Source organism: Aythya ferina, assembly GCF_964211825.1.
Source record: "Aythya ferina genome assembly, chromosome: 2".
NCBI classification, from domain to species: Eukaryota; Metazoa; Chordata; class Aves; order Anseriformes; family Anatidae; genus Aythya; species Aythya ferina.
In genome coordinates, this window is record NC_140297.1 from 157,054,393 (window position 1) to 157,067,168 (window position 12,776).

The following is a 12,776-nucleotide window of genomic DNA, read 5'->3' on the forward strand; positions in this document are numbered from 1 at the left end:
GAAAAGAGAAGGAACGATAGGAAAATAATTTATCTGTGCCATAGAGAGCTGGATAAGACCCACTTTGCTGCTTTTCATAATGATCTATTCATGCAAGTGGCTCCATCCTTACAAGGAAGGACTGAGTACGAGGGGATTCAGTTATTTGCCATGTAACAGTTCATCTTTGAAAGAGCAATCATTGGTTTACTCCTAATGCTGCAGGGGAGAGGGAAAAGAGAAATACCTGGTTTCACCACAGCCGAAATGCAGAGGAGTTGTCTGTGTCAGGATAATGCTCTCTGCTTCTGAAGACCACCACAGAGGAAGAAAGAATGGGGAGAGGCTGCCTAAATACACCAAGTTTTTTTGGAAATTTGGTCTTTTAATACAAGATGTTTTAGCAATCACATAAAACGTGTACACGTTACGTCACAGTGAGTCTGAAATTCACGCCCGGCACAGAAATATTTTGGGATGGAATCTCAAAAAATTGACACAGCCCAAGTGAGAGTTCAGAAAAACGCCATTAAAATTTCAGCACCTGGTCCTCCACTGTACCTGAGCTAACTCCAGATGTCTGTGCTCTCTGAAAAACATTTCAGAATTTATTTTGTATGGACAAGATCAGGATGTAAACCACTGAGCAGTATTAATACAGTAATATTGTAATATTGAGCAATAGCAATAAAGAGAAGAGGCTCCTCTTGCCTGAGAAAAGGCCAGTTTCATTGTTTAAGGAACGAGACAAACTGTCTGAAAGCTGATAACGAAAACATGCCAGCTCTCTCAGCTAACAGATTTGAGTTTTCCAATCCTTTCAAAAAAGCATTTTTTCAGCAGCACTCCTGAATCTTTTTGTTCTTTTCGAAGCACATCCAAATGGACATCAAATGGACTCAAATGGACATCATACTGGGAGATCACCAAAGCAGATGGATGGTCTTTTAAACACCCGTATTTCTACTTACATATAAAGTGCTCCTTTCAGTAGCAGCCTTGATTAGGAGGGCATTGAGTTTGTCATATAAAATGTATTTGGATTTTAGTAAAATAGTTAATAAAAAATACCTTCCTTCAGCACAAAACGTTAGCAAATACCCCACAAATTCTTCACCTCTTCATATTGTCAATTCAAGCGTGTCTTCCTCAAAGTAGGTTTTTTTTCTGGAACAGCTTGGCGAGTTGTCTTCGTTTCAACATCTCTCAATTAATCACATCAGGCTTCTTCAAAAACAGAGGCAACCACGTGGAGATGGGAATTCTGACGTACAGCTTGGAAATTTCATTTTATTCGCAAATGACTTCAAAACAAGTTAGTAAGAACTTTGTGTCATAAAGAAATGCACCGTTTTATTTTAGTGACGGATTTGCTGTTTCACATAACAATTTGGATAAGGCAGAGGCTGGAGGTTTTGTCTGTACCTCACCAAGTCCAACCGAAGTCTAAACTAAGGTAAATCGTGTGAAAGACATTCAGGTTTGTGTGTAATGCCAGGCAGTTTGAGTCAGTGTTCATTTTATTCACATTACAGCAGGTTTTCCTTCATGTAACACTGACTCAAACTGCTAGCCTTCATATTTTGTGGTAGCCAAATGAATTTAAATCTTGTATTCCTGTTGGTGACTTAGTCAATCTCATTTATTTACTCCACAATTACTAAAATTCACTGAATTGGGGGCTGCACCAGAGTTCCTCCAGCCACATAGGGATAAGCAGATTGCTATCTGAAACAGAGGAACTACTACAGGCATTTTGGTTTTCCTCTCAGCAACCTGAAGTTTCAGCATAGTCTACAAGACGTGTATTTTATTAAAAATCAATTACCTCTTTTTTTAAAACGTGGTTTTAGAGTGAAGTTGTTTAACATGCCAGCTCCTCTAGAAAACACCAGTTCCAAAATGAGGTTTTAAAAGAGTAAAATAAACCCAGAGAGTTTTACCTGGCTGCTACTATTCTGTATTAAAAGTAATAATAATAATAATAATGGAAAATGAATAAGAATAAGACGAAAGGAAAAAAGATTTTAAAATATTCAGGAGTGCTTTTCAGTGCTGTTGACTCCCAGCAACAGGAGCAGGTAACAGTGCTGAAGTTTTTTAGCACAGAACTGAACAAAAGAGCACTAGAACCAAGGCAGAAAAACTCAAATCTTAACTCCAAATCTTCAAATCCTAAATACCATCCACGTTACTGATGCCTTTATATGTCAACCTCGTATGGGAAAACTTGAGGATAAGCATGCAGCGTCATTCTTTGCAGTACTGCAAGAGAGATGGAAGAGCTGGAGGAAAAAACAAAACTTTGGCCATTGGGTTTGTCTGTGGTGCGTTTCCAGGTCCCCTCCATTTATCTGATTATGCAGAGTACCATTATGAATGAGTTAAGTGAAACTAGGTTATTTTAGCGTTACAATACCAAGCAGAGTAGCTCCTGTTTGAAAGATTTACAGGTTTCACAAAACCCTCTTGCATGGGCTCTGTCAACCAAAACATTCATCTTACAGGTCGGATCACTCCCCATCATAAAACCGTTCCGAGTTACTCTTTGAAAGAATTCATTGGGTTTATTCTCTGCAGAGGAGGGGCTTTGCCTTGGAATCTTTCCTCCTAAATTTCCTCCTGCGTTCCCCTTTACTTCCCACGTTTGGACACAACATCCACTTTTACAGTGTACGTTTTCTCCGTTTGTATTTATTTTGCCCTGCTTTTTCACTATTTTCGGATTTATTCTAATGGAGAAGAGGGAGAATACACTCACAGAGAATCCACTATGACATCTTTAAGTGGTCTCCCTGCAAGCAGCAAACACACCACTCCTCATTTCTTCCACTTAGCTTCATTACTTCTACATAGCTCCTCTTTTCAGAGTTCAGAGCTAATGAGAGGGTTGTTTTTGTTAAAAATCAGACATTCTTACTTGTTTATCCTCATTTTTATTTCTAATACTTACCGTCTTGCTGCTTATGACCTGAATATGATGAAGAAGAAAGGAAAAAACAAAGAGGAACACTGGGAAGAGGCAGGGGAAATGGCAAACAACCAGCTCAAACTGAAGCTCTTAAGGACTCCTACTAGAGCTGTCTATAAAGGGAAGAATGAGAACATCATAGCAAGACATAAACAAGAGAGCAGGACATGGCGAGGTGAACACACACGAACAAGTTGCTCCTACAGTCCTGCAAATTGAGGTGGCTTTAAATTATCCCGTGCTCAAGAGGAGCAGCAGTTATTTAGAGGGCTGTAGGTTATTCTGCATCCCTTTCTTCACTGAGATGCCATTACTCAAATCCGTGTGGGGAACTACAACTCACTGAGTGCTGATGCAGTTTGATTTAATCCTCCCCAGCGTTCAGGGGCAAACTGAAGACAATGTTTTATGTAAGGATCCCCCAGAAACTAACTCTGGCCTTTACTGCTGCCAATATATTGGCAGAAGGGTTACACCTAAGGGCATTTGCACAGTTGGTTTTGGTCTAGCTGTCAATTTTTACGAGCTTGGTTTAATATTCTTCACTCCTTCGTGCATTTCTACATTTGAAATTTAAATATCGCCAAGCGAATGCATATGCAAGTTGTGCCATAAATAAAAATGTCTGCAAAATACTACGTAGTTTCCTCCTTCAAGCCATGAGATAGGAAGGCGTATTTTAAGGGTTGTCAGATGCCAGGTTTGACATGTTCAAATTACGATCGGCCCAGGTTTAACCACAGCTTCCAGAGATAAACACGGTTTGGGGATTTTTTCCCAGATTTAGCCCATTGTTTCTTTGCAAAAGGGCCAGACCTCACCCTTGGCGGTTGATGTGTCATCTCCTGAACGCGACAGCGCTGAAAGGAGCACGAGAAGGTTCTGAAAAGAAATTCTGAAAAGAAAAGGGTCTGAAAGTGATCTCAGATTATTGTCACGCAGTCCGTGGTCCTCCAGCTACCCCCAGCTCTATCAAAGCCATCTGCCAGCCAGCACTGACAAGTCCAGCACGACTCATCCAGAGGACAAGGGGAACCGAAAGAGCATTCAGCATAAGGTTGGGCAGAAATTCCCCGTTGAGGAGGATGATCTCAGCACCGGGGGAGAACAAGCAGCTTGTGGACAGCAAGAAATTATCTGCATGAGCAAACAGCCCGGAGCCCAGCTTGCAAACCCTGAAGTTTTGAATGGCACGGATTAACACGCCGCGTGATTTTGAAGCGGCAAGCAACAGCCAGCCCTGCAACGGGGACATTATCGTGCCCCCTCGGGGTTCAGAGTCATGTCCCTGACATTTATACAACTCGGGATATTTTTGAAAAATCAACACGGGACCTCTGAAAGGAGCAAAGACTTTTTTCTTCGATAGAACCACGTTTCTCTCCTCCCATTTCTCTCATCCCCAGCCACACTGGGGTATTTCCTGTGCAAGGCTGTATGAAGACGCACAAAGCATTCACACTGCAAATGAAACTCCACACACAGAAAACCCTCTTAAAGGACACTGAAGAGCTCCGTTAATAAAGTTCGTTTCTGCAGAAAAAAAACACCCAGCTACTGCGAGAGCAACCCCCCAATGTCCTTCATCACATGCAGGACTTCGTCTGTCCTCTGCCTGAAGAGAAATGTCAAAACAATTTTTTCACTGAAGATTTCACGTCCTTCAGAGACTCACTGACAGTGGCCAGAGCGATGACGACGTGCTGTGCAGAGGGCACGCCTGCGTCCAAAGCGTGTCTGTAATGAAGCCCAGGATATCACTTGCAGTTTAGCTAGGGCTAAAACAAATTTTGTCGTGACAAAACGGAATGCTTCTCCTGTTACCTTTGCCTGCTGGTTATCCAAGATCAGAAGATAGAACCAGCATCAAGAAGTCAGTGTGCACTTTCATATTTACTACCACGATCTCAAACTGCTTTGGAGACCAATCTACCAAATCTGCAGTTTGGCAGCAGAGGCTGCAGCTGTATTTAGTGATGTAAGAAGAATCAGTGCTGCAGAGGGATGACAGAAAGGCATCCTCGCACGTTACGGGAAGTATTTCCAGATCTTGTTCTGTCTCTCACCTCGTGTCACTCACCTCAAGAATTGGGGCATCCAAAATGCTTGGTCAAGAGATGAAACATAACCCCCTGCATGTTTCACGCAAGGCACAGTAATTACACTACTGATTAAGGAAGTATTAGACAGGCAGATCAGCAGAGATCTTGGATGTACAGCCCAACATCTTATCAGAACGCTGAGAAGCGTGAGAGCAGCCAGAGGACAGGAAGATCTTAATGGCTGAGATACACTAAGAAGCAACAGAAGGTGGCTATTATTTCCCCAAGCAATAAAAGAGACCAACTTTGAGAATTTTTAATGAACTGAACTGGTCCAAAGAAGGCACAAAGCATCCCTCATTGCATGCCATACCACGAACAGTGAGAAAAGGTCACTTCTGTGCACTTTTGTCCTTGTCACCAGAGAAGCAACCAAAGCATCAGGTCTGATGGAATTCAAAACCCACTGAACACCTGGAAGAACCTGAACTTGCAGGGGTGCCACATGTGCTTTCTGTAGGTTAATGCTGTGCAGGTGGTCATGCTCCAGTAACTGCTGTTTTGAAGTAACTCTCTGTTTAGAAAAGCCCTCTCAGAATCATTTGTTCGCAATATAAATTGCAGTCCTTCTAAGTACTATGGATACTATCAGAATCAATAAAAATCCACCAGAAAATGTTGTTTTTCAGGTATCTGACCTCACACAAATTAAATTCAGCGTGAGCTGTACGTGGCATTAATGTTTCAAAAAGTGTTATGCAAAAGAGATGGATTTAATTCCAAGCAACTTTGCAACTGCACATTTTAATTCTTATTGAAAGAAGTGATTCTCGAGGGGTTGTTAACATTAAAACATAATGGTTGGAGATCACAGAGCTTTATAGCAGAGTTTGGTACCTCTTTTTGCTAACCAGACAATTGCATTTTACAGATTTATGTAACTAAATAGCTTAATTTTAAATCAGACTCTGATAACTCCCATTTATTTGATGATACTGTTACTTGGATTTGCATGCTTGGAAATTGTAGTTCCAGTAAATATACACAAAAATTGCGTTCTTAAAATAATTATCAGTGGCATTTAGTTAATTCAAATACAAGAAAGCTTTGTTTTAAACACAGACTATTAGACAATGCATTTGTGTTCTGTGAATAGAAGCAAGAGCTCCTAATGAGATTTTTCATTACAAATACAAAATCTCATCCTCTTAAATTCGACTTGAAGCGGAAAGAAATCAAATTCTTCTGTCTGCTGAAATCCCAGTTTCTCAACTTCAGCTGAAGCAGTAAATGAACAGAAGTAGATTAAGAAGACAGAATGAGCCAATATTCATTTTCTGTGTCTACAAGAAGCAAATCCTCTGACATAAAAGGCTTACATTATGTTCCAGTACCAAAAGTTTGCCTGGTAACTTCCATCCAGTTTAGAGTTCTCACTTCCATTGGTTTTAGTTTTAAAGATGATGGCCTGCAAATTCTGAATTTTAAATGTAAGCATAGGATTTAACATGTATCCTCAATTAAAAGCTTTAAAAATAGGAAGTGTGTTTTATTTAAGAAAAAAATCGTTCTGGGTAAAAAATTCATTTTAAAAAGAGTGAATTTTCCTCTGCCTCTTAACTTCTAACGTGGCAACTTTCCATAGAGAATAATACTAAAATCTTAGTATTCCCTGGTGCTACCGTGTTATTTCAATTTCATAATGAAACCTTTATTTGGTAAAGAAAACCCTGAAGTTTCGTTCACGATTATCAGAGAAGAATACTAGTTATATCTTAAAAAGTGTGAAGTTCTAAATAGTTATAACACTTTGTAAGAAGTTCATGATATAATAGAAAACGTTCACAGACTTTAAATAAGCAGTAAGTAGCAAAATTTTATGCATCCAAAGCATCTTGCTTTAGTCCTTTACTATAATCCAAGGTTCAAGGGGGGTTCTTTGGTTTGTTTTGCTTAATGATAATGGAAGAAAAAAAAAAACCACTATAAATGCACAATAATTTTCTATGCTAAATGAACCCTTGCACGATAACACACAAGAACAGTCCCAGAAGAATTAACCAAAAAGTTACAATCCAGAAATATGTTTCTGGTGCTCCCTGGTACTCTAGTTTGGAATACTCACCATGCCTGAGCACCACACTATCAGCAAAAGATTTCAAACACAATAGCAAGCTCTATTTTGGACCCCTTCAGCAGAAATGGCTAAAAAGATTCAACTACATTTCAAACGTTTTGGAAAACACTGAGTTTTAATTTTTCAAAGACACTAAACATCAGAGTTAACAGAGGTCTTATGAAGCTATACTCAGACATGCAATGTTTGAAGACGAGAAAGACTTGAATTTCAGCTTTTTTTTTTCCATACAGAGGAAATTGAAACACAGAACATTCATGAGATTCAAAACCTCGTGGCAAATACAAAAAAAATGTTGTTTTTAGGAACTTTTTAGGATTTGGGATTAGCAACAACATGTGGACATCTGTGGAACTGCTCAAAGCCTTTTCTTAAGTGAAGTTTCCCATACATAAATCAATGAAGCTTCATGGAAGAGCCCAGGAAAACCCAAAGACCTTTTCAACAGCAAATACGACCTACAGAGAGGCAGATAATTTATTCCACCAGCTCCTCTCTGTTCCTCTCCTTTCTCCATTACTGATTTGAGCCACTAAATGAACAAAGGAATTTGTGAATAGGCAAAAAGCTGAAGCCTGCCAACAAAATTCTTGGTTGCAGGAGTCACCAAAAAGAGACATTTGCACATTACTAAAGAAGAAAGGAGGAAAAACAACTGCTCAATTCAATTCCATCTTGTTCAGCTGCTACAAATTCATTGTCATGAACACAGGGACAATGACTGTGCCTACTTCCTTCAAGGGCTTCTTTAGCAGAGAATCTTCTAGATTGGAAAAGACTCTCAAAGACCATCGAAGTCTAACCAACAAGCTGACCTGCCAAGCCTCATCACTAAGCTACGTCCCTAGCACCACATCCACACATCCCAAATTAAGCCCTCCAATCATACACCAAATATTTACAGAGGAAACTGAGCATTAGGCTTGAGGCAGTCAATCAGCAGAGGGAAAACATTTTAAAAAGTTTTCTTTTAGCTGCTACATATCAAGGTCAGGACACTGCAATATTTAAAATTAATAACGCTGTATGCTTGATTGATTGCCATCAAACAGAACTCTAACTTCTGTCCTCTCCTCTACTTCTCAAATTAAGTATACTTCAAAACAAAGTCACGTTATTTGACTGTAGGACTGAAGAAAATGCAGGAAACTCTCCTCTTTTTTAAAATCATACCTTGGTCAGAAAGAAAATCCAGCATGGTCTGGAGAAGGAAGGACAGATGCCTGACAGACAGTGCAGGATTGCCCATTCTCCTGGAGGCGTACACGAGTTCATGAAGCAAACGCATCTGTACTGCAGCCCAGCCTCGGTGAGTTCCTATAAAACAAACAATTTTTAAGCTAGAAGTCATCAAAAACCAATCAGATTTGGTTTTCTGTATATTCTAAGCAGCAATTTAATGATACTTAGATTTAAATCACCCAATAGAACCAATAATTACAGAACCCAAAGCTTGGACTCAAAAAAAAATAGGGGCTTTGGGTTTGTTGTATATTTGAACGTAAAGCAATTTTTGTTTCATATGCCTGCCTATTGACTAAATTTATCATTAGAACTGAGAAAACGAAGTTAACACTTCTCATAAAGAAAAAATAATGCAATATACAATTTTTAACTTCTCCGAACAAGAAATTCATTCAAGATTTAAGACAGAAACTTCACTTTCATCTAAATTCAGTACTTCCTAAATCTCTCCAAGGATCAAGCAAAAAATTTTCTCCCAATACTTTCCTCACCTTTAAAAGTCAGATAAAAAAAAAAGCCCTAGACTACAGGACACGAGGCACATCTCCTGACTATTAGTCTTAAAAACTAAGTTTCAGACTACAAATTATTTCAAATTTGCCAGGTTTCTATGAGAACAATAAGCAGTGCATCATAATGTAGGCTTTCTTTTGAAAATGTAATATTCAGTACACTTTTTTTTTTTTTTTTATGAAACTTAACCTGCTTTTAGGTCATTCAAGGAGTTATGGTTTTAAACTAAAAAAGGGAGATTTAGATCGGATATTTGGAAGAAATTCTTCCCTCAGAGGGTGGTGAGGCCCTGGCACAGGCTGCCCAGAGAAGCTGTGGATGCCCCATCCCTGGAGGTGCTCAAGGCCAGGCTGGATGGGGCTTTGGGCAAGCTGGGCTGGTGGGAGGTGTCCCTGCCCATGGCAGGGGGTTGGGATTAGATGGGCTTTAAGGTCCCTTCCACCCCAAACCATTCTGTGATTCTATGATCAGTAGCAAACAAAAGCAGTAATCGTTAAATAAGACACATTCTAAGATGTGCAATACTTCATAAACTTCTAAACAGTCTTCTTTCTAGGACTACCCTTCAGCAGTAGGCTAACTTTTCTAGAAATTCCTTGAACCAAATCTTAAGGAGTTTTTATTGTTTATATCAACATGAGGTTATTTTTCACGTGTGAAATGCCATTCTTACCAAGCACTGCTTACAATTTGCAGTAATCCTTCCATGCCTCTGCAATAGCCAGGGCAAGATCTGACAATTTTTAGGGGTAAAACCTGACAAAGCACTTCAGTGCAACATAAAGGCAAGGTAAAAATGAAAGATAAACACCAATCATCTTTTTTTCCTTAACAGACAGTTCTCGCAAAATTTCTACAAATTCTCCACCCAAAACAAACCCACACCAGTCTTCAAACTGGAATCTCAACAGTTGATAGCCAATGAATTTGCACAAAAGGGAGAAGAATCTTCCAGCTGCAGTTTCTTCTGATTTAAACCAGTTCAGAGTCTTATTACTAGGGAACCTCACTGCCTTTTCCATTGATGTTCAGCCCCTGTTTGCTGCTCCACTCCCGCAGCAACATCATTTAGTGAATGCTCACAAACTCTACACAAAAAGAATTCGAGATTTTGGGCAACCCAGGAAAGTTTACTCAAGACCCCCAAGTTCCCAAGCAGCACATTATCTGTCTCTTTTTTTACAGGGAAAATGCGGCACAGTATTTTCAAATTAAGACATTTTTAAAAATGATTACTTTATATACAGCTTTAGATAACACTGGTGCCAAATTAAAAAATGTTCAAATATAGCTTACCTAAAAAAGGACAGCAGACATTAAAAAAAACTTGGAGAACACAGTACTTAACAGCAACAAGAACAGTTACTTGTTGCAGGCTGGTTTGGGTAGTGTTTGTTTTTTAAATAAATGCAAAAAAAATGGCAACTTTAAAAATATATAGCATCTAAAAATTGCTTGAATGTCTTAACCAAGAGCTAGTCTTACAGATAATGTCACACCAACTTAACTTGTGGAAGAATGTGACATTGATACAGATATAGATATATACAAAATATATATATAATATATAAATATATATATAATATAAAGTACGTACATGCTTGTAATTATACCTGTATATAATGTATATGTGTCTATATATAAAGACGTAAAAGAATCTTTCATTATTCAAGTAAAAGCCAACAAATACCAAGAGGAATACAATTTCTGAGACCCAAGTCAGAAGCAGCTAATTGAAAAATACTCAGACATAAAACATGACCTGTTCTGTACTGAGAAATGTATCATCACAAGACATTTTTGAAACAGTGGAAGGGAAGCTCTCACTAATAAAATGCATTTGCTGCAGGCAGATGAATTCAGCAAGACATTCAGCAGTGGCACTCAGAAATTCAGAACTACTGAAAAAAGTGAAGGTGCTGCTTTAAAGAACTGCTTTATTCGCCACAATTAGTGACAGATAGGTAAAGGATTTGAGTTTTATTTGAAATATCTCAAGGAAATGAGTTACAGAAAGCCAACTGAGTGACCTAGTTAGCAAACACACACTTTCCCAGTGACACTTACCTTTGCTGAAATCCTTAGGATCCAAGGATAAGCTATAGCCAGGGAGAGTTTCCAAAAGCAGTTTGTAGCACGCCCTCCAGCCAGGCTCTGGGATGCTGGGAGCAGCACACTGCATCGCTGCTATACGCTTGAAAAAAGCGGATTTGCGGTGAAAACCAATACGCTCGTACAGCTCAGAAAGAATGCTGTAACGCTGGATTTTTTCTTCTTCTGAAAGCTGAAATTTAAAGGGAAAATAGGAAATAATTGGTTTTAATCATTTTAAAAAACCATATATCTGAGTAACAGAAAAAAAAAAAGTGGCAGGGGGAAATGTAGCAGGCAACTCCACGAGCCCAGAAGGCCAGCGAGTTCGCACATAGCCAGTCCTGGCAGCTCCTACTGCCAGGAAAATCTACACTTGCTTCAAGTTCAACTGCTACCGAGAACAGTGAAGATGCATTTCTTTATCAATTAGTCATTTGTACTAACAAATAAGTAGTCAAAGCAGTTAAACATACCTAACCAGCTCCGTATTTTAGGGATGATATTTGGCATGATATTCATGTGCATGGTAAGAACACAAAATACACCACGACCAAACTCAATTGATTTAACAAGTGAAGTGTCTTCACCAGTTTAAGAGAAAACCTGATAGCTAATCTTGAAATCTCAGGCTATGAAAGCAAAGAAACTTAATGCCTCGATTTTTATGAGTCTCTAATCTTGTAAACCACAAAATATGCAGTGCATGATACCATACATATGCAGACTGTCAACTAGCGAGCTAGAATTTAGTGAAAGGTTAAGTGTCATTAAGCTTAAAGTTCATACAAACTTGGTAAGGAACTACCAACACACACTGTGGCTTGTAAATATGCTGGCACAAGTCCCAGGTAATCATTCCTTCACCCTAGCATGCACTATTTCTTCTATGCAAAAGAAGAAACTTCTGCAAGAGTCTTGAAGTTATCAGCTACTTCACGTCTATGTCCCAGCAACAAGCATTAATGAGTCCTGAAAGTGGATCCATGCTGACATCTAGTGCACAACATCCAACACGCACAACCAAAAGCATTACAAAATTTCCCATTACTAAGAATTATTCCTGAAAATAGGTTAGCAGCTTTACAGGAACGCACAAAGTTCATACAAAAATAGCACTAATGGACAAGAAACACTATTTCTGCCACTCTTATTGCAAAATTCAAAGCATCAATCTGAGAATTCTGTTTAAATTCAGATACTTCAAGACATACAAAGTCAAAAGATACCAGCCACACTAGTAAATTTTGCAGAAATCATTAGGTTTTATGAAATATCAAAGTGGTTTTAGTCCTGTAAATCCTGACAGAATTACAAAAATTTGATCTGTTTTCACAAGTCACTACTAATTTTAGGCACAGGGATAGGACCAAAAAAGGCCCAAAGAGACCTGGAGTTTTCAGGGCGCACCATGACCTTATCTGATAGCTCAAATCCTAGTAGGTCAAAAGATTAAGAGACATAGACAGACTAGCAAATGCTTTGGGGTGGTTTTGGACAGTTTTTGAAGCTGAAATTGATATTTCCATCAGACCTGACAACACAAGCTAATGCACAATGCAGAAACAAAGCCAGCCACGTAACAGACCAACCCTGTAACTGCAGTTGTGAAAAGGCAACTGCACCAAGCTGAAAACCATCAATAAATGCAGCTGGAAGGAAAACAAGGCACAAAAGTATGACACAGATCAATTTTAATGCAGTTTATCAGAATCCCCAAAAGCTAGCATCTGGAAAGAACGTCAGGTGTTACATTAAGTTCACCTACTCTAGCTGAGAAGAAGCTGCTCCAACTTTT

General features: G+C 39.0%; 1 protein-coding gene across 4 annotated transcripts in view; it reads right to left on the reverse strand.

The window, feature by feature from the left end:
- Positions 1-12,776, reverse strand: part of TRAPPC9 (trafficking protein particle complex subunit 9) — a 453,395-nt gene that overhangs the window by 416,237 nt on the left and 24,382 nt on the right. For all 4 annotated transcript variants that reach the window (XM_084509339.1, XM_084509336.1, XM_084509337.1 and 1 more), the window contains 2 exons: positions 10,955-11,171; positions 8,303-8,446 (listed from right to left, as the gene is read on the reverse strand). In XM_084509339.1, the coding sequence (XP_084365465.1) occupies positions 8,303-8,446; positions 10,955-11,171 (361 nt within the window). The remainder of the gene's footprint in view (positions 1-8,302; positions 8,447-10,954; positions 11,172-12,776) is intronic.